This window comes from Onychostoma macrolepis, chromosome 20, assembly GCF_012432095.1.
Source record: "Onychostoma macrolepis isolate SWU-2019 chromosome 20, ASM1243209v1, whole genome shotgun sequence".
NCBI classification, from domain to species: Eukaryota; Metazoa; Chordata; class Actinopteri; order Cypriniformes; family Cyprinidae; genus Onychostoma; species Onychostoma macrolepis.
The window spans coordinates 28490728-28517044 of NC_081174.1; the positions used below are offsets into that span (position 1 = coordinate 28490728).

The 26317-nt window shown below is 37.7% G+C and overlaps 1 protein-coding gene across 4 annotated transcripts; it reads right to left on the minus strand.

The window, feature by feature from the left end:
• Positions 1–79: 79 nt before the first annotated feature.
• gareml (GRB2 associated, regulator of MAPK1-like) lies at positions 80–25116 on the minus strand. Of its 4 annotated transcripts, none has more exons than XM_058755622.1 (6): positions 25041–25116; positions 18929–19069; positions 13155–13285; positions 7816–8928; positions 3456–3616; positions 80–2976 (listed from the first exon to the last, which is right to left on the minus strand). In XM_058755622.1, exons 3-6 carry the CDS (start codon positions 13179–13181, stop codon positions 2211–2213), a joined length of 2067 nt encoding a protein of 688 aa, XP_058611605.1. In that variant the 5' UTR covers positions 13182–13285; positions 18929–19069; positions 25041–25116; the 3' UTR covers positions 80–2210. The 4 variants fall into 4 exon arrangements, with proteins under 4 accessions (XP_058611605.1, XP_058611604.1, XP_058611603.1 ...); XM_058755621.1 differs by lacking the exon at positions 25041–25116 and adding an exon at positions 22684–22941 and having other exon boundaries at positions 7816–8874; XM_058755620.1 differs by lacking the exon at positions 25041–25116 and adding an exon at positions 22684–22941.
• Between the last annotated feature and the right edge of the window lie 1201 nt (positions 25117–26317).

The window sequence follows — 26317 nt, forward strand, 5'->3', positions numbered from 1 at the left end:
AATATTTTATTGCTTCTGTGAGCAAACGAGATAGCATTAAAGTATAATTGTTCCTTCATCTCATTTTTTTCTATCATCCTGTCCCTTTAGAGCAGGGGTCATCAAACTTGGTCCTGGAGGGCCGGTGTCCTACAGAGTTTAGCTCCAACTTGCCTCAACACACCTGCCTGGAAGTTTCAAGTATACCTAATAAGACCTTGATTAGCTGGTTCAGGTGTGTTTGATTAGGGTTGGAGCTAAACTCTGCAGGACACCGGCCCTTGGTGACCCCTGCTTTAGAGCCACCGTAATTCTGTTAAAAACAGTATTCAAACAAATTTGCAGCTATTTGTCAAGCCTAATATGCATTAGCAAGAACAAGTACCGTTCAAAATTTAAAACTTCAAATGGAAGAACTTCGATTGTTTCTGACATCACTACAACCGTCTTCTCTCTGCAGCAACGAAACCAATGCACACCGCTCACTAAGGTATGGATATAACTATGTGGGCATATTAGTCGAAGTATTTATATTTTAGCTTTGTTAGGTTTTTTTTTTATCCTGACTGTTTGACTGGGATAAAGTTATGGTTAGCCAATGGTCAAAAATAATGTGCGTTTAGGGCAAATACACTTGTAAATATCGACAAAAAAAAATTTTTTTTCTATTAAAAATATATATTTAATCAATCTTATATGGTCAAGAGTGCTGTTCTTCCAAATATCAGCAAGACTGCAAATTTGATTCAACAATATGAAGTTAATATTAAGACAAAATATTGTCTTTTTTATCTGTTTCGCCAACGAAAATAGTCCCAAACAATAACTTACAACTATTTTTAAATGGAGTATGCAGTAAGCAAATTCTAGTATTCCAGAAATGATTTAGGCCTACCTAACAAACAAAAAAGACGCTTCGTTCAGTTGAGCACTATTGATTTATTCTTTTCTGTAGTTGATCCATCAGGATTAAATCATACATGGTGAAATTACAGTACAAATGAAACACACTACCATTGTTAAATATTATTCAAAGTACAAATGCACCTACAGAGGGGGAAGCTGTTAAATAAGCATTCCAGAAACGTTCCCGAAATGCTGATAAAATATTTTTTTAAACAGTGAGATAAGGCTAAAACCTCATTTCAGCAGCTCTGACTCACCTCACACACATCCTCCATCAGCGTGGGCTGTAGTAGTTAGTAAACTCTTAATTACTGTCACCTAATTACAGCGTGTTCTTTAGACTGTAAACTCTTGCTGCTCTTATTAGCGTGTACATCACAAACTAAACTCTTTATTTTTAAGTCCCTAAAAAGTCTCACTTCCTGTGTGCATAATATGAGCTCCATATGAGAGCAGAAGGAAAGAACATTGTGCTCTACATGAGTGAATCTCATCAAACCTGTCAAGGAAAATATATTTATCTATATTTTTCCCTCAGAATTCTTTCATGAACATTTTGCCAAAATTCTTGAAACAATGTTTTCACAAGTTTTACTTTTACTTGAGATTTGTTTGTTTTTGTTTATTCTGATTATTCTCAATTATCCTCTTTAGATCCTGTTTTATTAAGAAAAATAAAACACATTGTTTTATTTAAAATTATTTTCCACATTACAGTAATGAGAATGAGTATTAAATTCAAACATTAATAATGTTTAGGGCTTAAATATCAAGAAAATAATGACACAATCCAAAATAATAATAATAATAATGATCTTAATGTAATTACTGGTCTTAATTACTTTAAAATTAGAATTTTCTTTAAGCTAAATTTGATGATTAATTAATTCATTTTTATTTATTTTATTTTATTTTTTTGTGAAATATGACCTGTTTCATGAGATTCATCCAAGTCCCAAATCCAACTGACAAACATGTCAGGTTACCAGAAAACAGACAAAAGAGGTCAAAACACAGTCAGTAAACCCTTGAAAGACAGCAGAACAGCCACACCATAAGTTCTGACTTTCTACTGAAGGCACACAAAATCATCCCACCCCAGAAATTAAAATATTCATAACAAAAACATCAAATAGTGCTCCATAATATATTAGTCACGATCTGTCAGTCCTTCGATTAGAGAGGTGTATTTCAAACACACACACACACACACACACACATTTATAAAACATCTGAAATGGTCTGAGCAGAAGCACTCATTGTGGCTGGAGTGCTCTTGTGTCTCTCAAACAAAAACATTCCTTCAATTCACAAGGATGCTGCCCTCATATCTTGGGTCTCCATCCCTTGATGAACTGCATGATTTTTTTGACCTGTAGTTTGGTGAGTTTAAAGTCCTCCGACAAGATTTCCTCCGTCAGCTGAGTGAAAATAGAGCCGTCGATCCTCTCTCGGCTGAAAAGACCAATCACGTCGTCCGAAAGGCCGATGAACCGCAGACTGGATGAAACCTCCTCCACAGAGAGCCAGCACAGCTCTGCTGGGGGTCGCCAAGATGATCCGGCCCCGCCCTCTGCTCCCTTCGCCATGGCAACCGATCCGGAGGCGGGATCTGTGACGACCGCGTCCTCCTCTAAACTCTTGACTGGTCTGGGCGGAGTCTCAGGGCCGCCTTCTGAACCTCCATGATTGGCTTGAGGCTCCTTGGGGGTGGAGCTAATGAGGTCAGGTATCAGAGTGGGAGAGTTCCTACCAGTGGTGAGCCAATCGGAGGAGGCGTGGGCGTGTCCTGGATTGGCAAAGGGGTTTAGGGCACCAAACGGTGCAAAGCGGTTTTGCGCCACCGGCCGCGGTCTAGGGCAGGTGGAGTAGTTCTTTTGGGCGGAGTCTGTACTGAGAAGAGGTGTATTGAGGATGCTGGAGGTGTAGGCCCCGCCTCCTCGTGGGTGGGACCAACAGGCCTGCGCAGGTTGAGCAGGATCAGGGCTCACGCTGGGGTCGGAGGTCACGCAGTCGGCCCAGGTGCAGGGGTAACAATACAGAGAATAAGAGTCTGGCGATGGAGAGTTGCTGCCACTACGAGGAGCAGAACTGATAGAGAGAGAGAGGTGTGTTATAATGAAGAAATCACCAAAAACTCAAAAAAAGATACAGCCACAATAATCAAAACAGCCGAAAAGTTGCAAAAAAGCATGCTAGAAAGGTGAAAATGCAGAATAAAAAAGCGAATACGAGTGTTTAGCGTGTTGAAGAAGGTCATGTCGAGCTGTGGTTTTTATCTCGCATTTGCTTTTTTGTTGTCTTTTTTTACCTTTAGTGTGTGGGCCTTTTTGCAACTTTAATAATAAATGAATGCAAAAATAATATTGTTTTTGTTCTTTAGGTATTTTGTTTCGTAGTTTTTGTTGTAGTTCAATTATCAGTGCTGCCAAGGGGGAATATTTCCTCAAAAGCACTAAAAAAAATATTAATGGATTAATTAACTTACTCTTGATTCCCATTCCAACTTAATCCCAACCAATAAGTATTTAAAACGGCTCTATTTAAATCCCTCCAACAGTCATGTTTACCTTTCTTGCAGTCCAGACGAATAAAATGAGAGGTTTGGGTTGAGTGTCTGTGTGGGTGGGGTTTTAGGCAAGCGGGTGGGGACTGGAGGGCTGGGGGCGGGGCCTTTAGCACAGCGGGGCGGAACAGGTGGAGCGTTTAAGAAACGACACTCCTCTTTCACCTAGACAGAGAGAACAAATGCAAATGATCAAGAAAGAACAGTTACTGCATTACAGTGTAAGTGACATCTTCTATATTATGGCCTCGCTATTGTCTCCCTCACAACTCAAGACCTGCTTTTTAAGTAAATGTCATTTTCTGTCCAGCAGAACGTTAAACACCATTTTCTTGTATCATTAATTCTGAACATAGAAAATCAAACAATAAATACAGAATATTGAACAATTAATATTAAACAGAATATGAAATAAATGGAACACTAAACTTTAAATACTGAAAACTAAATACAGAACATTGTTAATTTGTTGAGAAAAAAATTAAACTGAGGTAAAAATCATACGTGACAGAATACAATACTACAAAAATTCAAATTAAGATCACTAACAGTTTTAATATCCGTTATTAATTTATCTCGGGTGTCAGTTGAATTAATTACATGATATGCACCCAATGAATTAATCAAATTAATCACAAATAATTGCATATAATAAAAGACAAAGATAATTCAAATACATTACTGTGGCAGATGTGTAGATTACTGAACAAAGTCTTGTTATAAGTCAGTAAACTGTCTGTTTTATGGAAATTGTTTTAATGGATTTAATATATATATATATATATATATATATATATATACATACATATAATTATTATTTATATAATAATGTATATAATATTTTATATAACCTATTTTATTTATATAAATAGGTTTAATTCTGATATCCACAAAGCTTTAATTCAGAGATCAATATATGTGCATCTTTTTCATAACTTTTTTAATAACAATATGCAGAAAAAAAATCACAAACTGAAATTCTTGATTTAAAAAAAGTTTCAGACATATTCTGCAGTAAACCAGTGCTTACGAGTGCTTATTTCCTAATCATCATCAGGATGATAAACTCCTTTAATATCTGTTATCGCTGTCTAAATTTCCTCTGCTGGGAGGAACAACTGTGGGATTCTGGGATACAGTTCACTTCCTCCACAAATACACCAGGGACTGTGTGTGTGTGTGTGTGTGTGTGTGTGTGTGTGTGTGTGTGCGTGTGTGTTTGGGAAGCTAAATTACAGGCCAGGCCTGAACCCTCTGTGTGTGGGAGAGAGAGAGAAGAGGGTAAAAGAGAAAGGCTGTAATTCCAGTCAACTGCATCAAAGAGACTTTAATTCCAGCTCTACATCCTGATGAGACTAGATGTTTGTTTCTCTGTTTGTTTTACACTGTAAAACATGTCAGTAATTTTAACAGAAAAGGTCCACTAAAAACAGTTTTACCACCTGTATTGTTAGTATAAAACATTCAGGTATCTCCTCATATTAATATTATATCAGTTAACAATACACTTAGTTATGGCACTCAAATGGCTCCTGACCTGTAATGTCTGAAACATTGTCACTGTGTTCTTGCAATGTACAATATTAAGCACACAATGAATGACTCCAAACACACCTAAAAAGACACTGGCTAAGATGATATGTGATTATGTTTCTGTGAGTGTGTGTGCTGTGTATATGCTCTGTTCCAGTAAACGTATGCTCATTATTCAGCCTTTAAAAGCAACAGTATCAATAATTTAGTCTTTAGTCTAGGGCAGCAGTGCTGCGTGATACTGTATGGGCTATAAAGCACATATGAATGTGTGTGTTTGTGTGTGGGACCGTGGCAAAAGAACTGAGGAAGACAAGTGAATCTCATGAGAATAAAGAGGATCACTGAACTACAGTACAGCTGAGCTCAGGGTCAAGAGCACAATAATGCTAGAAAACTGTCTAAAAGAGTGAATCTCATGAAACTGGTCAAGAACATGTCTAGAATATTTCACCCCAAATCAACAGTAAGAAACTTAATTTATATATATATATATACAGTATCTCACAGAAGTGAGTACACCCCTCACATTTTTGTAAATATTTTATTATATCTTTTCATGTGACAACACTTAAGAAATGACACTTTGCTACAATGTAAAGTAGTGAGTGTACAGCTTGTATAACAGTGTAAATTTGCTGTCCCCTCAAAATAACTCAACACACAGCCATTAATGTCTAAACCGCTGGCCACAAAGGTGAGTACACCCCTAAGTGAAAATGTCAAAATTAGCCATTTTCTCTCCCCGGTGTCATGTGACTCATTAGTGTTACAAGGTCTCAGGTATGTTAAATTTGGTGTTATCGCTCTCACTCTCTCCTACTGGTCACTGGAAGTTCAACATGGCACCTCATGGCAAAGAACTCTCTGAGGATTGTTGCTCTACATAAAGATGGCGTAGGCTATAAGAAGATTGCCAAGACCCTGAAACTGAGCTGCAGCACGGTGGCCAAGACCATACAGCGGTTTAACAGGACAGGTTCCACTCAGAACAGGCCTCGCCATGGTCGCCCAAAGAAGTTGAGTGCATGTGCTCAGCGTCATATCCAGAGGTTGTGTTTGGGAAATAGACATATGAGTGCTGCCAGCATTGCTGCAGAGGTCGAAGGGGTGGGGGGTCAGCCTGTCAGTGCTCAGACCATACGCCGCACACTGCATCAAATTGGTCTGCATGGCTGTCGTCCCAGAAGGAAGCCTCTTCTAAAGATGATGCACAAGAAAGCCCACAAACAGTTTGCTGAAGACAAGCAGACTAAGGACATGGATTACTAGAACCTATTCAGATGGTGTCAAGCGTGTGTAGCGGCAACCAGGTGAGGAGTACAAAGACAAGTGTGTCTTGCCTACAGTCAAGCATGGTGGTCGGAGTGTCATGGTCTGGGGCTGCATGAGTGCTGCCAGCACTGAGGAGCTACAGTTCATTGAGGGAACCATGAATGCCAGCATGTACTGTGACATACTGAAGCAGAGCATGATCCCCTCCCTTCGGAGACTGGGCCGCAGGGCAGTATTCCAACATGATAACGACCCCAAACACTGGCCAAGCATGTCTCCATGTCTCTGATGGACTGGCCAAGCATGTCTCCAGACCTAAACCCTATTGAGCATCTGTGGGGCATCCTCAAATGGAAGGTGGAGGAGCGCAAAGTCTCTAACATCCACCAGCTCCGTGATGTCGTCATGGAGGAGTGGAAGAGGACTCCAGTGGCAACCTGTGAAGCTCTGGTGAACTCCATGCCCAAGAGGGTTAAGGCAGTGCTGGAAAATAATGGTGGCCACACAAAATATTGACACTTTGGGCCCAATTTGGACATTTTCATTTGTGGCCAGCGGTTTAGACATTAATGGCTGTGTGTTGAGTTATTTTGAGGGGACAGCAAATTTACACTGTTATACAAGCTGTACACTCACTACTTTACATTGTAGCAAAGTGTCATTTCTTCAGTGTTGTCACATGAAAAGATATAATAAAATATTTACAAAAATGTGAGGGAGGTACTCACTTCTGTGAGATACTGTATATGTATATAATTCCCTCAAGTGTCATTATCATAATGAAAATCTTACTCCAAAAGACTGATGTCTGACACAAATATTGATTATTGATATTATCTCAACCAGCCCAACACAGCAATTATTATTTTTTATTTAATTATTGTTATTATTTAATTGTTGTTTATTTATTGAGAATCACCACCGAAAATAACGAGAATTGCAAAAATGTAAAATAATAATTCAAATGTAAAAATAACAAGAATTTCGGGGAAAACTGGCTTACTGTCATAATACAAAAAAAGTAATAGTCCTAAAAACAGTATTCACTTTCTTCATGCAAAATACAATATAATAAATTTTGGGGGTAAAATTTGGCCTGGGTATTTAATTTTTTTTTTACGTTGAATAAAAAAAGCGGTCCCACTTTATATTAGGTGGCCTTAACTACTATGTACTTACATTTAAATTAATTATTTGGTACAATGCACTTATTGTGTACATACATGTTTTTACATTGTACTTATATTTAAAAAAATACCTATATGTAATTACATCTGTAATTAATTTCTGTAATTACATTTATAATTACACTGTTGACCCATCCCTTACACCTTAACCTACCCTTAAACCTACCCATACCACCAAACTTGTCCCTAACCTTACCCGTATCCCACCTCAATAGCAGCAAAAGTGAACACAATAACTACATTCTACTTTTTTTTTTTGATGTAAGTACATAGTAGTTAAGGCCACCTAATATAAAGTGTGACCAAAAAAGCAATATGAGGCAAAAACTTTACATTTTAATGGACAATCTGTGTAATATGGCTGCTTACAGCTTCAGATTTGGGTGGGACAGGAGGTGGAGTCGGTACTCTCGACACTCTTCCTGCTTCCATCTGCACCATGGCGACGTGGGTGGAGCCCACTGTACCATCCAATGACGTGGTAGTGGAGTGGAAGGATATGAGGTTATGCTCCGCCTTCACTGCACTCTCAGACGTCACCCCAAAACTTCCAGAACTCTGATTGGTCCAGAGCTCCTCGTACGGAATCTCCTGCGTCTCCGTCGACCAATCGGGCGTGACGTATTCTCGCTCCTCTCCATCACTAGAGGGCAGCATGTGTGAGTCGACGAGCGAGTCTCTGCAGCCGTGTGAGATCGTGTGTGTGACAGCTCCACCTCCGTACACACACAGAGACAGTCTCTGCAGGGACGTCCCGAGCTCGTCGCGCCCGTAACCCTGAACGCACACCCGAATCCGCCGTGGACTAAGACACTCCTCTGAGAAATCTGTCTTTACCTCACGCACAGCACGCGAGTAATCGTCCGGATCGAAGCTTTCCTGGCAACGCAGAGCACACTGTAGCACCACCTGCTGGTAGGAAGCGTCCGCGCGCAATAAACCCTCCGGCAGACTGAAGCGCGGCATGTCCGTTAATAACAGGAAGTGAGACGGCGTGACTTCCTCTTTGCGAAGTATGCAGCAGAGAACAACAGTTTTGCTGATGATGCTGAGGAGTTTATATCGATGGCCCTCGCGGATCACGTGCAGATCGTACAGGTTGCGAGGAGGTCGCGACGGCACGGACACGTTCACGGGCAAACGCACACGCTCGATGATGCTGCGCACGGTGTGTTCACCTCCCTGCATCTGCAGCTCCTGCGGCGAACGCGTGCAGAACCGCCCACGGCACTGGAACGGGAGACTGACACTTTCGTTGGTCCGATGGTTCATGCATATCAAACAAGGCATCTTCGTGCGGGCGGGACGTCCCAGAGCTCCGCCTGCTTTGCCAAGTCGCCGTAGCAGCGCAGTCAGGCGGGATTTCTCACGAGTCGATTGGACGCAGAGCAGTTCTGCCTGGCCCATGAGGGTTAATTCATCCCCCGCCTGCAGAGAGAAATTATACAACTCACTGTCCTCTGTAAACTCCCCAGAAACCACCTACAGCGAGAAAGAGAGCGACAGATGTTTTAGCATTTAACGAAAAACACATTACTGATGTCATAAGGTTAAAGACCAGGATAAACACAATCTACAATCTATTCAAAATTTACAGCAGTTAAACTATATTCACTTCTAAAATCACTTGGTCAAGGTCCATTCACACCGAGAACGATAACTGTAAAAATAACTACAACGATAACTATATTAGCGTCCACACCAACAGATGATAACATTCTGATTATTATAAGTGCATGCTGCAGTTTTGTCAACTACCGCTTTAGATGCTCAAACTTGGGATCAAGCAGGATGGATTTTGACTGGCTGTCCATGATTTTATCATTCATCAGCCGGAAAAAAAAATTGTTTTAAAAGTGATTACAACAATACCGTTCATCTGTGCCGTTATTATTTTAGTTTTGGTGCAGCTATTCTCATATTATTATTCTCATATATCAGATATATGAGAATAATGGTGTGAACAGCCTTTACACTAGAATCAATTATAAAAATCTGCTAACTAAATTTAATTGCCTGTTAAATTACCAATTGAATTGCCAAGGATTGCCAGCGAGTTTGATTGACAGGCAATCTGACCAATCATTTGCCACCGCCATTTTTGCCCGACAAACAAACCAGACAGGAGAGTAGATTAACGTCGGTGGACTTGAACTTAAAAAATGGTGTTTATTGACGTCCTTCTGCGCTTGAAACAATATACCTAATGATCATTAATGTTTATTTCATGCTTTAAGTAAATATGAATAGATGATCGATTTATGTGCCCCTTGAACTAAGGCGCTACAGTGATCTGTCACGACACATTAAAGAGCCACAAAACAGTATTTATTGTTTGAATTTCTTTTTAAAAAAGGACAAAATTTGAAGGCTGAGACTGTTTAATACCAAAAGTAACCTGCTCTGTCTTGTCTGTTGACATGTTATCAGTTTCCTCTTTGCTCTGCCATGTATTTATCACTATGGTGTGTGGTGTGAGAGCACCATGGCTTGTCAGACACAGCAACAGTAACTAAGGTTGGCAGGTCTTTGCAAAGTGTCAATTAAGGGGAAAATAATAATTTAAATATGTAACTACTAGAGTAATTTATCACTTACTCGCACTCAAATCCTAACTCAGAAACATTTAGGGGTTTTAATTGAATCAGTGAATCATTTCTTTTGTACAGTGACCGGGAGGGGACATGTTCAGTTCATTTAGTTTTGTCGTGGCCATGACTTACTAACTCGTGGAAACGTAATAATATGTCGTGCCCACGAGATGTGAAGTTGTGGCCTCAAGATCCTACACTGAACAAAATTATAAACGCAACACTTTTGTTTTTGCTCCCATTTTTCATGAGCTGAACTCAAAGATCTAAGACTTTTTCTATGTACACAAAAGGCCTATTTCTCTCAAGTATTGTTCACAAATCTGTCTAAATCTGTGTTAGTGAGCACTTCTCCTTTGCCAAGATACTCCATCCACCTCACAGGTATGGCATATCAAGATGCTGATTAGACAGAATGATTATTGCACAGGGTGTGCCTTAGGCCGGCCACAATAAAAGGCCACTCTAAAATGTGCAGTTTTAATGTATTGGGGGGGTCCGAAAACCAGTCAGTATCTGGTGTGACCACCATTTGCCTCACGCAGTGCAACACATCTCCTTTGCATAGAGTTGATCAGTTTGTTGATTGTGGCCTGTGGAATGTTGGTCCACTCCTCTTCAATGGCTGTGCGAAGTTGCTGGATATTTGCAGGAACTGGAACACACTGTCGTATACGCCGATCCAGAGCATCCCAAACATGCTCAATGGGTGACATGTCCGGTGAGTATGCTGGCCATGCAAGAACTGGGATGTTTTCAGCTTCCAGGAATTGTGTACAGATCCTTGCAACATGGGGCCGTGCATTATCATGCTGCAACATGAGGTGATGGTCGTGGATGAATGGCACAACAATGGGCCTCAGGATCTCGTCACGGTATCTCTGTGCATTCAAAATGCCATCACTAAAATGCACCTGTGTTCATTGTCCATAACATACGCCTACCCATACCATAACCCCACCGCCACCATGGGCCACTCGATCCACAACGTTGACATCAGCAAACCGCTCACCCACATGACGCCATACACGCTGTCTGCCATCTGCCCTGTACAGTGAAAACTGGGATTCATCCGTGAAGAGAACACCCCTCCAAAGTGCCAGGCGCCATCGAATGTGAGCATTTGCCCACTCAAGTCTGTTACGACGACGAACTGCAGTCAGGTCGAGACCTCGATGAGGACGACGAGCATGCAGATGAGCTTCCCTGAGACGGTTTCTGACAGTTTGTGCAAAAATTCTTTGGTTATGCAAACCGATTGTTGCAGCAGCTGTCCGGGGTGGCTGGTCTCAAGATGATCTTGGAGGTGAAGATGCTGGATGTGGAGGTCCTGGGCTGGTGTGGTTACACGTGGTCTGCGGTTGTGAGGCCGGTTGGATGTACTGCGAAATGAACATTCAATTCACGGTCAACAGCTCTGGTGGACATTCCTGCAGTCAGCATGCCAATTGCACGCTCCCTCAAAACTTGTGACAAAACTGCACATTTTAGAATGGCCTTTTATTGTGGCCAGCCTAAGGCACACCTGTGCAATAATCATGCTGTCTAATCAGCATCTTGATATGCCACACCTGTGAGGTGGATGGAGTATCTCGGCAAAGGAGAAGTGCACACTAACACAGATTTAGACAGATTTGTGAAAAATATTTGAGAGAAATAGGCCTTTTGTGTACATAGAAAAAGTCTTAGATTTTTGAGTTCAGCTCATGAAAAATGGGGGCAAAAACAAAAGTGTTGCGTTTATAATTTTGTTCAGTGTATGTTGAGGGAACGACATGTTTTTCTTGTGGCCACAAGTTTAATAGTAACCTGGGAGTGTAAATCCGATGACTGATCGTGCCTTTTTATTTAATATTTGTATATTATTATTATTATCTGGTTAGGGCTAAATTTTATATGTATTGTTATATATGCTTATTCCCTTTCAGTTCGTGTATCTACCTAATTAACGTTCTGGATAATTATGCTAGTATTAATATGCTACCATATATTTTGCAAATACAGTAAACGCCTGACAATTATGCCAATAAAGTTTTGACTTTATAATTTACGCTCGTGTTTGACAATAAATGAGCGTGTTGTGTTTTCATTTACAAATGAAACAACATAGGCTACACGAATGATTCATTCCTCAACAAAACACTATTTATAGTCCATTAATTAGCCGAAATAAAATAAAATATATGTTAAATTCATCCTTTAAACTGCACCTCCAGTAAAATATTCAGTAATGTAGAATAATCAAAGCTTTATTGGTATGTCGAGTATTACAGTAGAATATTTACAAAACTATTCAGACCGTTAAAGAGATCGAAATGAAGAGGGAAAAATCAAATACATAACGAATAATAATAATAAGCTACTAATAATAATAGCTTAATAATAATAAAAATATACAAAATATTATGGAAAAAAAACAATCAGTTAATGGACCTACAAGATTGTGAGATGGATAAAAATGTTCTCTTGTAGGCCTGTTTTATTTGATGTATTTCATGCAACATTGTCAGTCCTCTGTCGTGTGTCTTGTGTTTCCCGCCCTCATGTTTCTATATTTGGTCATGTTCCTGTCCTTGTTCAGTGTGATTATTAGTTTATTCAGTTCAGGTGTGTGTGTGTGTGTAATTATCTGTTATTGTCATGTGTATTTAGTTCATGCCTGTTTAGTTAGATTTCGTCTGGTCTACTCATTACTCCCCGGTGTTCCAGTGTGTCCCAGCCTTGCCTCGTCTTGTCCTGTCTGTTTTGGATTTATTAAAGACTGTATTTTGAGTTCATCCTCATCTCCTCGTTCCTCCCTGCTGTGTGCACCGTGACAAACATTTATTCATGATAAACTTTTATTTTAACTTAAGTTTTAGTTTGCAGTTTTTGCAGTACTTTTTTAATGTCTATTTAGTTTGCATTCATTTTTATTTCAGTTTTAGTTTTTGCAACTTTAGTACTTCAACCAAGCGAAAATTGGCAATGAACTGAAATAAGTTTATGTTTTTTATACAGTATTTCATTTAATTTCAGTTCATGTTTATTTCAGTTAACGTGTTTTTTAATAGTTTTAGTTAGTTTTAGATAACACTACTGGTAGATTCACGTGAGAAGTTTTGATGCTGTTGTTACCTTAACGCTAAATGTGATGGGCTCCATAACGAACACGCGATCAGGAAAGATTCCTGCGATTTCCTCCACGCTTCCAAAGTACTGCACCGGCTCGCGAACATCCCGATCCTGATCCAATAACTTAAACTTCCCTGAGGACAGAGGAAAACAGAGTGAAAGAACGAAACATAGAAAGTGTTCTGCAAAGTTTCCCCAGAAGTGAGCTAAAAGTGTTCATTAGTGACATCCTGAAAGGTATTTTAAAAATGCAAAATGTTTTTTTTAGGGTTTAAAATTTAGTCTGTAGAGATTATAATTAGCCTTGTATAAAAACCAGCAGAAGTCTATGGTATGTCTCATTTAAGCGTAAGTGTGTGATCTTATAGGTCGTTTTCACACACACAGATAAAGCGTGAGAGAGCGTATCTTTCTTTGTCTTTCTGTCTCCTGGCAACAGCTTTTCTTTCTTTCTGCAGTTCTATACGACCCTCAGAGCTGAACGGGTTTCTTTCTCTTCTGGAGTTTCACTTTTGTCGGTGCAATCATACAAAATCTCTTCATTGTAAATATCAGTTGAAGTATCTTCATCCAATCACAGCAAGGTTGAATTTAAACACATCAATCACATTTCATTGGCACACATGTACCAAACAATCTAACCAGAGACTTTCCATAGACTTCCTGTGTATTAACTACAGTGTTTGTGCTACGAACATGAATGATTCCTAAAATGTGTGAAAGAGGTAAGCTTTTACTGTATTAAGTGATCATGCTGACTTATTTCCACCTGACAGACTATGGGGTAAAAACTCAAAATTGTAGACCTGAGTATCTAGCAACACCCTAGAAACCACATAGCAACTCAATAAATGCAATCAAAACACATTGGCAACTGCATAGCAACACCATAGCAACAGTATGGGAACACACAAATAAAATACTCAAAATACCCTAGTAACTGTGTAGCAACACTCTAGCAACTGCATAGCAACAGACAAATAAAATACTCAAAACATCCTAGCAACTGCATAACAACACCCAAATAAACTACTCAAAACACTCTAGTACCTGCATAGCAACACCATAGCAACTGAATAGGAACACCTTAAACACCTTAGCAACACCCTGGCAACCACTCACATCAGTCTAGCCTCATAGTAGTGAGTTCTGATTGGTCAAGCAATTCTAAACCTACAGTATTAGTCTAATCTTAACCCAACACCTAAAACACAGTATTTTTAGTAGGGATGCTGGATGTTGGATTTTTGCCGATACCGATATATTTATTTTTGTTTGGAAACAACACCAAGTCTCTGCTGTGCAGAAATTATAAGCAAAATATTTTAATTTTGGTTAGTTTTTAACAAGAAATTATTTATTAGAATTAAATAAAAAATAATGAAGGTTTTTTTGACAGTACATTGAAGCTTTGAAAATAACTATAAATATCAATCGCTGCATTTTTCCCCCTAGAAAGATGCAGTGTTAACCCTAACATTTTATTTTAAGATTTAACATTTGTAGATGGTCTAAAACAAAAGAGTTGTAAAAATTCTGAAAATCTTTTAGAGCTCATGATTTGTTTAAAAAAATAAAACATATTACACATTAATGAATAAATCAGTATTAAATGATTTAATTTACAAGTGTGATTTGTGATTTTTTTCCCATGTAAGCTATAGCTTCTGACCATTAAATCAAAACATACTCATTATTTTAATACATCAATTACTGCTTTATTTAATCAGAAACACAGTCTAAATGTTATTTGTTATTATTTTACTTTTAATTGAATTAGAAGTAGGCCAACAGCGCCCCCTACAGATTAAAACTCCTTACCGTACGGGCATTAGGACCTGGGGGAGGCTGACACTGCTGCCGCTGCACGTGCTATTACTGTTTATTCTATCACACACCTAACACCTCATTCTGTTCGTGCTTTCACAGATTAAATGCAGCGATCCAAAACAGTGAATCTAATCATCAGACAAAACTTTGCTTCAAGAATGAGACACACTGCTGACGTGATCTAATCACTAGCACACCCTGAACACATGCGAGTTAACCCATTCCTCTTATCAGCAAGACAAATCGGCATAATTTTTCATATCGGGCCAATGCCGATATTTACATTTAAAGCCATTATCGGCCATTCCGATATCAGTCCGATAATATTGTGCATCCCTAATTTTTAGAAGTGAATCAAGAACATTTTGTGTTTTAGAAACCATTTTTCCTTCTGAGGATCAACCCAGAACAGTTTCTTTTGCATTTTTGTTTAAGAAGGCACTCTGCAGCAAGTTTGTCCCCAAATGTATATCTAAGATGTTGTTTTTGCATAGAGCACAAAACTGACCAGTGATCAGCAACTCTTTCAGCTGCTTTGGTTCTCAAAGTATTTTTGCTCCATTTTTCCATAGAGTGTAAACACAATATGTTTGTTATTGTTATAGGTTATCATAAAAAATGAATTTCTCTATGGAGTTTATTATTGCTAAGTTTATTATTCCGAGAACCCTACAGTAGCTCAGTCAGAAACACACACACAAATATAATGTGTTTATATTATGCAGATCTTCTATTTTAAGAGTCATCAAAAGCAACCTTCTTCCACATCATTAAAATCAGAGCAAATCTAAAATATCAACATGGTCTCATCTTCTGCATCTCTCAGCTGTCTAAAAATCATTCTTCTGTAATTCCATCTTCCTTATTAGCACTCTATCTGTCTATCTGAGAGACGTTAGACCCGGCCGCGGAGACACAAATGACCTCATCCATCCCTCTCAGCATCTTACTGCCTCCGGAAACCCCAGCAGATGATCTCATTGGTCACCTGACCTAATGGTGCGGGTGGCGGGTATATTAGGTAACGGTCGTCCCATGAGAGGAAGTCCAGCGCAGTAATGTCTGCGATTCCGGAAGCTCAGAAAAACGGGCTCCTCCGCATCTCCCATGGGAATGACGTCAGGATGAAGTAATGATGAGTTTGACTTTATGAATGAAATCGCAAACCGAACGACACCATTCTTTGAGCTAAAAGCATAGTTCTCTATTGACAGCCATTCATAAGAAGTAGTGTGTTCGAATCAAAATCTGATTTATTATAAATTTATGGTAACACTTTATTTTAAGATATCCTTGTTACATATTACATGTACTTATAAATTATGCATAATTACATGCAAGTAACCATAAACCAAACCCTAATCCTAACCCTAACCATACAGAAAGTGCATGTAGTTAATTAATATTACTCGGTACTTAAATCATTGGTCTAAAACTCAATTCCTGGAGGGCCACTGCTCTGCACAGTTTAGCTCCAACCCTAATCAAACACACCTGATCCAGCTAATCAAGGTCTTCAGGATTACTAGAAATTTCCAAGCAGAGGTATTTGGAGCTGGTTAGAGCTAAACTCTGCAGAGCTGTGGCCCTCCTGGAATTGAGTTTGAGACCACTGACTTAAATAATGTATAATTACACTGTAACAAGTACACCTTAAAATAAAGTGTATTAAATAATTTGATATATGTATTAGATTTTTCACATTAATTTTAATATTAATCTAGATAGATAGATTACACATTTTATATAGGCCTGTATGGAAAACCTTTTGTATAAACAGTAATTAGTGCTGCCAATCGATTAATAAAAAATGAACTAATTGCAAATTTTTTCTGAAATGAATCGTGATTAATCCCACCTAACATTAAAGTCTTTAAATATACTTTTGTGTTGCAATAATTTCACATCAAATTAATGTAAAAACAACATTAAAAAAAAGACATTTAAGTGTTTAATGGCATCCTTTTTATGACTGAAGGAAATTATCACTGATACCAATTCTACTGATGTCTCTGTGAAATTTTTTTCCCCCCTAATATTTAACCATTTACTATAGCCATTCAACATTACAATATAATTAAGAGCTATCAATTTTAACATTTATTAGACTTTAAAAAATAACAACTTCTAATTTAAGTAAACTTAAAACAATCTTCACATAAACCCATTATAATAAATGTCATATTTACCTGTGCCCTTCAGCAAGTAGGAAATATACAGAAATTGAATAAAGTTATCAAGCAATAAATTCTAAATTAAATATAGATGAATCCTTAAAGCTACAAAAGTTACTTATTTCCTCTTTTGTTCTTTGATTAATAGACATCAAAGCAGCTGGGTTATTAGGTTATTTGGCTGCTGTTACTTTAAGAGCTGCCGCTGCTCAACGTGATGCGGATCTAACACATGCTCGTAGTTTCATTCACACTTTAATATGAAATGATACATGCTACAGTGTGCGCCGCCGTATTTGTGTGTGCAATTGAAGAGCGCGTGCTATGAGCACAGTATGAAGGCTGACAGGACAGGAAAATTAGTTTTTACTGACATATGGCCTGCAACATCTCATCTGACCGCAGTTCACTGATGTTCTACTGAAGCTCCTCGTCACCTGTACCGTTTCCGCACTCGTTTGACTCGCGCCTGGTGCTGAAGTGAAGTGGAGTGCACGTCTCAAAAGTCTCTTGTTTGATGTGCTCGTAAAGACGTTCTGTGTTTAAATAAACCCAATTCTTGTCAAGAAAAAAGAGACAGAGGCAGCAGTTGTGAGTGGGGTGACCAACCCTAGCCCCGCCCCAGCATTAACAGCGTTAATATTTTTAACGCTGTTAAACTGGAAAAATTAATAGCCTGCATTAACGCACTAATTTTAACAGCACTAGTAGTAATATTTAAAAAATATATATCTTCACTTTGATATTTTTGTCTTTATTCTCCACAAGAAATATACAATCTTCCGCATTCATTTTCATGGGTGCGTTCATTTGTTGAATACTTTGCCCATATTGTATGAAAACACTCACTGCAATAAAACAGTGAATTGAATTGAGACTGACTGTATGTGTGTGTATGTATGTGTGTGTGTGTGTGTGTGTGTGTGTGTGAGTGTGTGAGTGTGTGCGCGCGTAATGGAGAAAACATCTGAACATGTGTGAAGTTAAGTGCTTGAATACAACAATCAATATACTGTTAACAACCAATCATCTCCCTCGCTCTTTCTCTCGGCTCTGAGTGTTTTTTTAATAGCTTGTATACTCTCAATGAGAAATCAGCTTTGTTTGGGTCAGTTTCATTGCTTATTTTCTTAAAACTGAACCTTTACAAACTGGCTGTGGAAGAAAATGTACAAGCATGCCTGTGCGAACATTTTCAACATGATGCAAGGATGCTGCATCCAATGAGTCCACCCCAAAGTCTCTGTAATATTCTGGCCTCTAGATAAGGCACTTTTGACTATTTTATCATCCACCTGGAGTAAATAAGTTATGTTTAAATGTAATAACACCTCTAGTCAACTGCAAAATAATTGGCAATATCATTCATGTACATAGAACAAACTAAAACTAAAGAAAGAATGCTAGAAAAAGTGACTCATCAATCACCACTAATGAATTAAAATTATTCCCTGAATATCAGTACCCCTATTTTGAATTAGATTTTAATTTCATATTTTCTTTTTCATTTGAGTTTTAGTAAAAGTTTAGTAATCTGTTTGTGTCATTTTTATTTATTTATTATTTTTAAATATATCTAAATAGTTTTTAATTTTAGTTTATTTGGTTTTAGTCATTTTAGTACTTAAACTAAACGAAAATGAGAAATGTTGCCCTGACAACTAGCTGAAAATAAGTTTGGGTTTTTATTGTTTATTAAATTTTAATGTTTATTTCAATTTTTTTTTTTTTTAGGTTTTAGTTTTAGTTAACGATAAGAACCCTGTATGGTACCTTGATACTGCAGTGGGATGTCTATTTTGGGTCCGATCACATAATGACCCTCCTCCAGGCTGTGGGCAGTGACGGTGGTCCACTGTCTGCAGGAGTGAAGTAAAATCACATCCTCCTCCGACAGACCCTCCACATTCTCACCTGCACACACACAAAAACATACAACTGATAAGCACGATAATTCATCTTTTACAGGTTCAGCATTTATTGGCCGACACTTGGCTTTTTTGGAGATGCTCATCATTGGTAATACTTGTCTGATGTATTAAATGTTAAAAAGAACAGCATTTATTTAAAATATAGATATTTTGCAACAATAACTACCGTTCAGAAGTTTGGGGTCAGTACATTTTTTTTTTTTTTGAAAGAATTAACACTTTTAATACTGTAAAAGTGATAGAAAGTTATCATAGTAGTAAAGACTTAAATTGTCAGAAAAGATTTCTATTTTAAATAAATGCTGTTCTTTATAACCTTTTATTCATCAAAGAATCCTGCTAAAAGTATCACAGGTTCCAAAAAAAAAATTAAGCGGCACAACTGTTTCCAACATTGATTATAAATCAGCATATTAGAATGATTTCTGAAGGATCGTGTGACACTGAAGACTGGAGTAATGATGCTGAAAATTCAGCTTTACATCACTGAATTAAATTGCATTTTAAAGTGTATTAAAATAGAAAACCATCATTTTAGATTGTAAATATATTTCACAATATTACTGTTTTTTCTGTATTTTTGATCAAATAAATGCAGCCTTGATCAGCAGAACAGCCTTCTTTAAAAAGCATTAAAAATCCTACTGATCCCAAACTTTTGAATGCCAGTGTAGAAAATCTCAACTGCTTGATTGTTTCATCACAAAAAATGTAAATTACATTATCGGCCAGCAATATATTAAAAGTTGGATATACAGTACCAGTATCCTACTTTACCTGCATACATTCAGTACACTCATGTAAAGCAATACATACAGTACAATATAGCAAATCTCAGCTGTGTGATTTATGTTGTCGCAAAATGCAAACTATTATCGCTATATCAAGTAAATCAATATATACTATATTATATACTATATAGCAAATCCCAAAAGCCTGATTTTTTTATCTTTTTTAAAATCTGTTTTAAACTTTAATATAAGTATGTCCAGGTTTATCCACATACGTACAGTATACTCACATAGGGTGATATATAGTATATAGCAAATCTCAACTGCTTGTTTGCTTGTATAATGACAAAATGTAAACAAAATGTATTCACACAGCTCTAACATGCTAAATGTGACTAAAAGGCATGAAGATATTAAAATATCATAAACATTAACATCATAATTTCCTATTATACAGTGAAACAGTGTATTGTGAAAAGTGTTATACGAGTAAATTTGACTAGACTTTAATATTATTTTTTACACAGACACAACTTGTTCTGTAGATATCAGCCACTGGAAAATCCAAAACTGCAAATCACAACGCGTCTGACCGTGAAACTGACATAATTTGTCACTTTAAAACACACACACACACACACACACAGCCAAAGATACAGTCAGTCTCTCTCTCACACACACATCAGAGCTCAACCACAAGCATCAAATGAGTTCTTTGAACTTCCGCACATGGGGCTTATGGGAGAGAACTGAGGTCAGCAATCAGACACAAACAGCATCACTTCACAAACACCAGACTGATCTCTCTGCTGAAGAATGGATGAATGGACAGAGAGCGAGAGAGAGGTGGACTGTATTGATCTGGTATTAAAAGAATTCTTCATTCAGACGAGTCTCAGAACAGATGCTTTACACAGGGAACAAGTCCAGCACACACACAGACACGTTCTGTGCAGATCGTCTGTTGTGTATAATTACTGCTGTCTGTGCTGATACAGTGAGAAACTCCTACACACAAACACTGAAACACATCACAGCAGCATCTAATCAAACAGATGATCTGAAGGTTCAAAATCAACACTGCAGTCAAAAGGAACAAGAGAAATATTCATAAACCATACCAACTTTAACCAACTTAAAAGTTAAGGTTCCAAAAGAGTTTGTTTTTCAGTGATGCCATATTAGAAGCATTTTGGGTTCCTCAAAGAACCTTTCAGTGAACAGTTCTTAAAAGGACCATTTTTAGTGTGAGAACATTTTAACACACTACAAAGAACCTTTTGAGTAATGGTTAAGGTTCATGGATGTTAAAGGTTCTTCATGGACCCATCAATGCCAATAAAGAACCTTTATTTTTTAAGAGTGTACGTTTATTATCATTTGTTGTCATTCTACCATATTTATACTTTATACCATATAATAGTGTACTTATTGTACTTTGAAGGGCCATTCACACCAGATAATAATAAGTTAACTGTAAGCTTAAAGTTTTAAAAATCGTTCTGTAGGTGCAGAATATTTCAGCCAGTTTTTGCGGGCAATAGTGTGTTATTTATAAAGCAAAGCTCCAACAAGAGTCACTTTCAAACCAAGCAGCTGAATGCAATGTATTTACGTGATCAATTTGAACATGAGCAAAATATGAATAGGAATTCCAATTGAAATGACTACAGAGAGTTAACGACAAAAAGAAACAATAGCCTATCATTTGAATCACATTTAGAGCATTTCTTTGCCCAAATGATGAACAATAAAAACATTGCCATCCAATAAGAATCCATCTGACTTTAAAGAGATGGAGAATTTAAAGTGGCAGACAACATTACGACAGAATAAAGTGATGTTAATGTTATTGTTCGTTGGTATGGAAACTAATATAGTTATAATTATCGTCATTGTTCTTTGGGTGATCAGGCATTGTAAATATTTATGCGGTACATGGACATTAAATAAGCAATAATCCATTGCATTGTTAATACAAATGCAGAAGTCTTGTCACTTAAGTGTCTGAAGTTCAGTCTTCTTTTAACTTCTTTATTAAAAATTAGTTACAGACTGTTAAATAACAATCTTTTATAAAAATAACCAAATCTATTGGAACTTTATTTCTCAATCTGATTCAATCATCTTTATGAGCTTCTGAGACCATTTAATGTTTAAAGAGTTTAAATTAATGTTTAATTTACCCAAAACAGTAAATGCATGATAACAGAGTATGCATTTATGGGTGCAAACTATTTCTTTAAATGCTCTTACCAGAGAATATGGAGTCTAACTGATGCAAACACACACAAAAATCCTATTTTTTGTCCAATTCAGAAGCTTTTTCCCACCACAGAAAGTTAATCTGGAATGTGTCAACATCGATGGCAGTTTAATTCTGTCTTCTTTAGTTGTGATTGTTGAGTAAATGTTGGAGTTTCTCCTGCAGGAGGTTGTTTAGTATTCAACACACACTACAGCACATTACAACATTAACATATGAAAAGAGCTGCAGCTCTTTAACACACAACACACACTCTGTCACCTTTAGCCAAAAGACAAATCAACTACACACTTCACTGAGGATTCTGTGTTACAAACATTGACACAACGTTTCATTAAAGTGTGCATCATTTTATACGATAAAAATTGTGCTTTTATCAGCGTTTGTTAAACTATATCGAGTGTTTCCAGACTTAATTTGCATAATAAGACTCTAATGTTCATTTATAAACCCGCGAAATGTGATGTTTCTTATCCTGCTAACTTTGACTCAGCAAGAAGCTGAAGAATCTTTGACGCGACGCGGCGCAACAACGTCAAACAAACCGATCCTAATTCGCTCATGTTATAACAGCGTTCACCGACTCTGACGGTCTCTTACCGTGGCTCAGCCGCACGAGTGTCGGTAAGCGGAATTTGCTCACGATCACGTCCAGCGGCAGCGACACGGAGCTCCACGAGAGTCCGTTAATGCTCGCGGATAGTTTCTCCATCTTTCATCCGTCACCATCATCATCATCACGCGCATCACGGGAACGGAACGGAACCGGTGTCAGGAGCGCATCGCGCCATGATGAACTGAGAGAAACGCGTGAGAGAAACTCCGAAGTGATGTGATCTAAACCGGACCCGCCGATCGAGGCGCGCGACGCCCGCCCTCCTTCCCCCTCCCGCCCCGCGCGCACCGTAACACCGGACTGACAGCGCGTTCACTATAGAGCCCCGGTACCGGAGATTAATCACCTCAAAGTGCCAACGGGATGTTAATAAACTTTAATAAATCTCGTAAAATACAACGTTTGATTTGTGTGATTATTAATTAACTTCCTGATAATTTCATTATTTACCCACTTCCACCCTGATCTTATATGAATGGTTGTCAAAGCTGTAAATAGGTATATGCAGATTTTATAAAGAAAAAACTGACTTTGATGTAAAAATCAAATTTTTTTTTTTTTTTATTTTTTTACCAAAACTATATTTTACTTAATACTTAAACTGGTGCAGATAAAATCATATAACTTACATTAGAATAAATTATAGATTCTCAGGCAAACCCTGATGCATTTTTAAACTGCTAGTTTCAAACCATAATGCTATAATACAGCTATAGCTAAACATTGGATGAAAGGGGTGGGGTAAGTTCCTCACATAGAACTGAGAACTTTCATGTTGTCTATATGGAGCTTTTTCAGCAGCACAAAGCCAAAGGAAGTGTGGGTAAAATGTGCCCTATGCAGTTTCTGGATCCACCAAGCCTGCACTCAGGGGTTAAAAACATTGGTTTGACACCATCAGGGGCGGATCTAGAAAATAATTTTTAGGGTGGCAAAGGGGTGGCATGGAGTCTACGAGGGGTGGCAACAGCAAAGCAAGCCCCCATTCATAGTTTTTGGGGATTTATTGTCTGACATGCACAGTTGTGTTCACAAATATTGCCTTACCATTAAGTAATCATCTATACTGTTATAATAAATAAATAACAACATTTCAATATCCATCATGGCACCAAGTCAATACTATATAAAAAACTTCAACAGGTTATAAATGTTTCTGAGCATGTATCATTAAAGAAGACATGCGGTTCTATTAATATTATACATAGGCTACTTAGATATAAATCACGTTTTAGTGCAAGTTTAAGAGTAACACTTTTGAATTTACATTAGAAAGAAATACAATAATATCAAAGCATTGAAACTGGATCAGTTTTGAAAACAATGTTTCATTTTCTGTTATTACCAGAGGTGGGAATGTCTGTAATCACCCAGAACACTATCAATAGTCTAGCAACACCCCAGCAACTGCATAGCAAGAGCCTAGCAACCACCCAGAATATCCTAGCAACACTTTAGCAAACATCTAGAACATCTAACTGACCAAACTATTTATGTTTCTTAAACAAGACTTTAAGACAAGCCAGCATAAATTTGTCTTTCAAACTTTTCAATCTAGATAATACAGGTATTCTTAAATGCTTACAATTCAAATGAGATCAATAACACTTAACAAAAAACTCTTATTAGGGTTCAGGAATTATTCTTGCAGCTCAGTGTCTATTACAGTATACAACATAAATTAAATTACAGATAATAATAATAATTCTGCAATTAACTTTTGGGAACAGATCATTTTTTCATTTTACTACTATAAAGTAATCTTGCAGTAGATGAAAAACACTAGAAAAGTTCAAATACCAAAGAACTGTATATGAACTTGGTATGCACCACAGTACAGTAAAAAAAAAAAAAAAAACAAAGAAGTAAATTCAGCATCCTCTGCACATTTGGTCAAATTTCATTACGGTATACAGTACTGTAGCAGGTTCCTGGTCTCCTGACACAAGACTACAGTATATCTCTGTTGTGCAAACATGCAGTAGGCTACACATAAAAAATTGCCACATGTTTGAAGGTGTACAACATGTGCTACATTTACTGTACATATAGAATAGTGAAATTTCCATCATCTAATATACTGGTACTGTACTGTAATTATACTGAATGTGTAAGTATAAAACCCACGTATATTATTTGTTCAGCTCTCTCCTCTCTCAGTTGTTAGGATGCCGATTCTGATTGGTGTAATCAGTTTTGCTACCTAATGTTTAACTTACTGTTAAACTTTTTGAGAAATGTCTTTGTTTTGAGAACTGAATTAATGGTTTGGGAATATGGGCCACCTAAAATCAGTTATATTACGTTAACAATCGAGAAAACTGCAATACAAGATTCTTACCTAACTCTGCTATTAGTTTTCGTGATCGGCATCTGATTTCATGTCACTGTTTCGTCCGATATGGCAGAAAGGGAGATCAGAAAGGCCTCTATCTCCATGATGAAAGTGGCGCGAGCGGTCGGAGAATCAGATCACCAAACAATTACGGGATGAATCTCAGTCTCAGACATATCCGGACGGGATTATATTTCTCAGAGGACTTCTGAATAAACCGAGAAGCAGTATCTGATTCACGAACAAATGTAAAAACAATTCGTTAGTGAACAGGCTGCGCTTTGTGGTTTTGACTCAAAAAGAACCGGTTCATAAGAGTCATTTGAAGCCGTCTAGACTTTGCGCGCTGCGTGCGCGTGCAACCATCGTGCACAGTTTAGTGAAAGACTTGATTTTTTTTTCGTATTATTTTTCGTTACGCTGTCATCGCCGCAGCTGAAAAGTAGCACATGAAACACTGCTTACATTTATATTTTATTCTGTGATAATTCTGGGGTGGCACAGCTTTTTCCCCGTGGTAGATCCGCCCCTGGACACCATTGTGACTCTGATTGAGAAAATGTATACATAGTCACAATCTCACACACAAATTTACACAGTTTTTCGTTAGATCTTCATATTCTTTAACTCGGTACACTGGAGTTGAGTGTTCAATACGCATAAATATCATTAAGGAGATTTGTTCAATAGTATAATTTACACACACATGCAGAAAGTGGATTGGAGATGTGATCATTCGTTGAAATTACGACATTGGTTTGTATTGTTCTTTTAGATTGTTTCAATAAACCTGTTTTTGAACCAAATTTTATGAGGAGGCTGCTGTTTTTGCTTCTTTTGTCTGACTGTTAAAACCTACCCGGCAGTGGTGTAGATAGTAACAACGACACTCCATGTATTTGATATCAACTGATTCTCAACTACACTATATTGCCAAAAATATAGGGACACCCCCTTCTAATGAACAGGTTTGACTACTTTAGTAATTTCCAAGAGTACAAATCTTAATGTTTAAGCATATAATGATATTCTGGGAATTGTGTTTCTAATTTTAAAGCAACAGTTTGGACAGGACCCTTTTCTATTCTAACATGACAATGCCTCTGTGTATAAGGCAAGGTTCAAAAAGAAATGATTGATTGAGTCAGTGTGGAAGAACTTGAGTGGTCTGCAGAAAGCCAAGTCCTAATCCAAGCTGAACACCTCTGGTGTGACTTTAAATGCAGATCTTGAGCCAAAAACTCATCACCAAACACCAATGACTTGTACATATGGTATAGTCA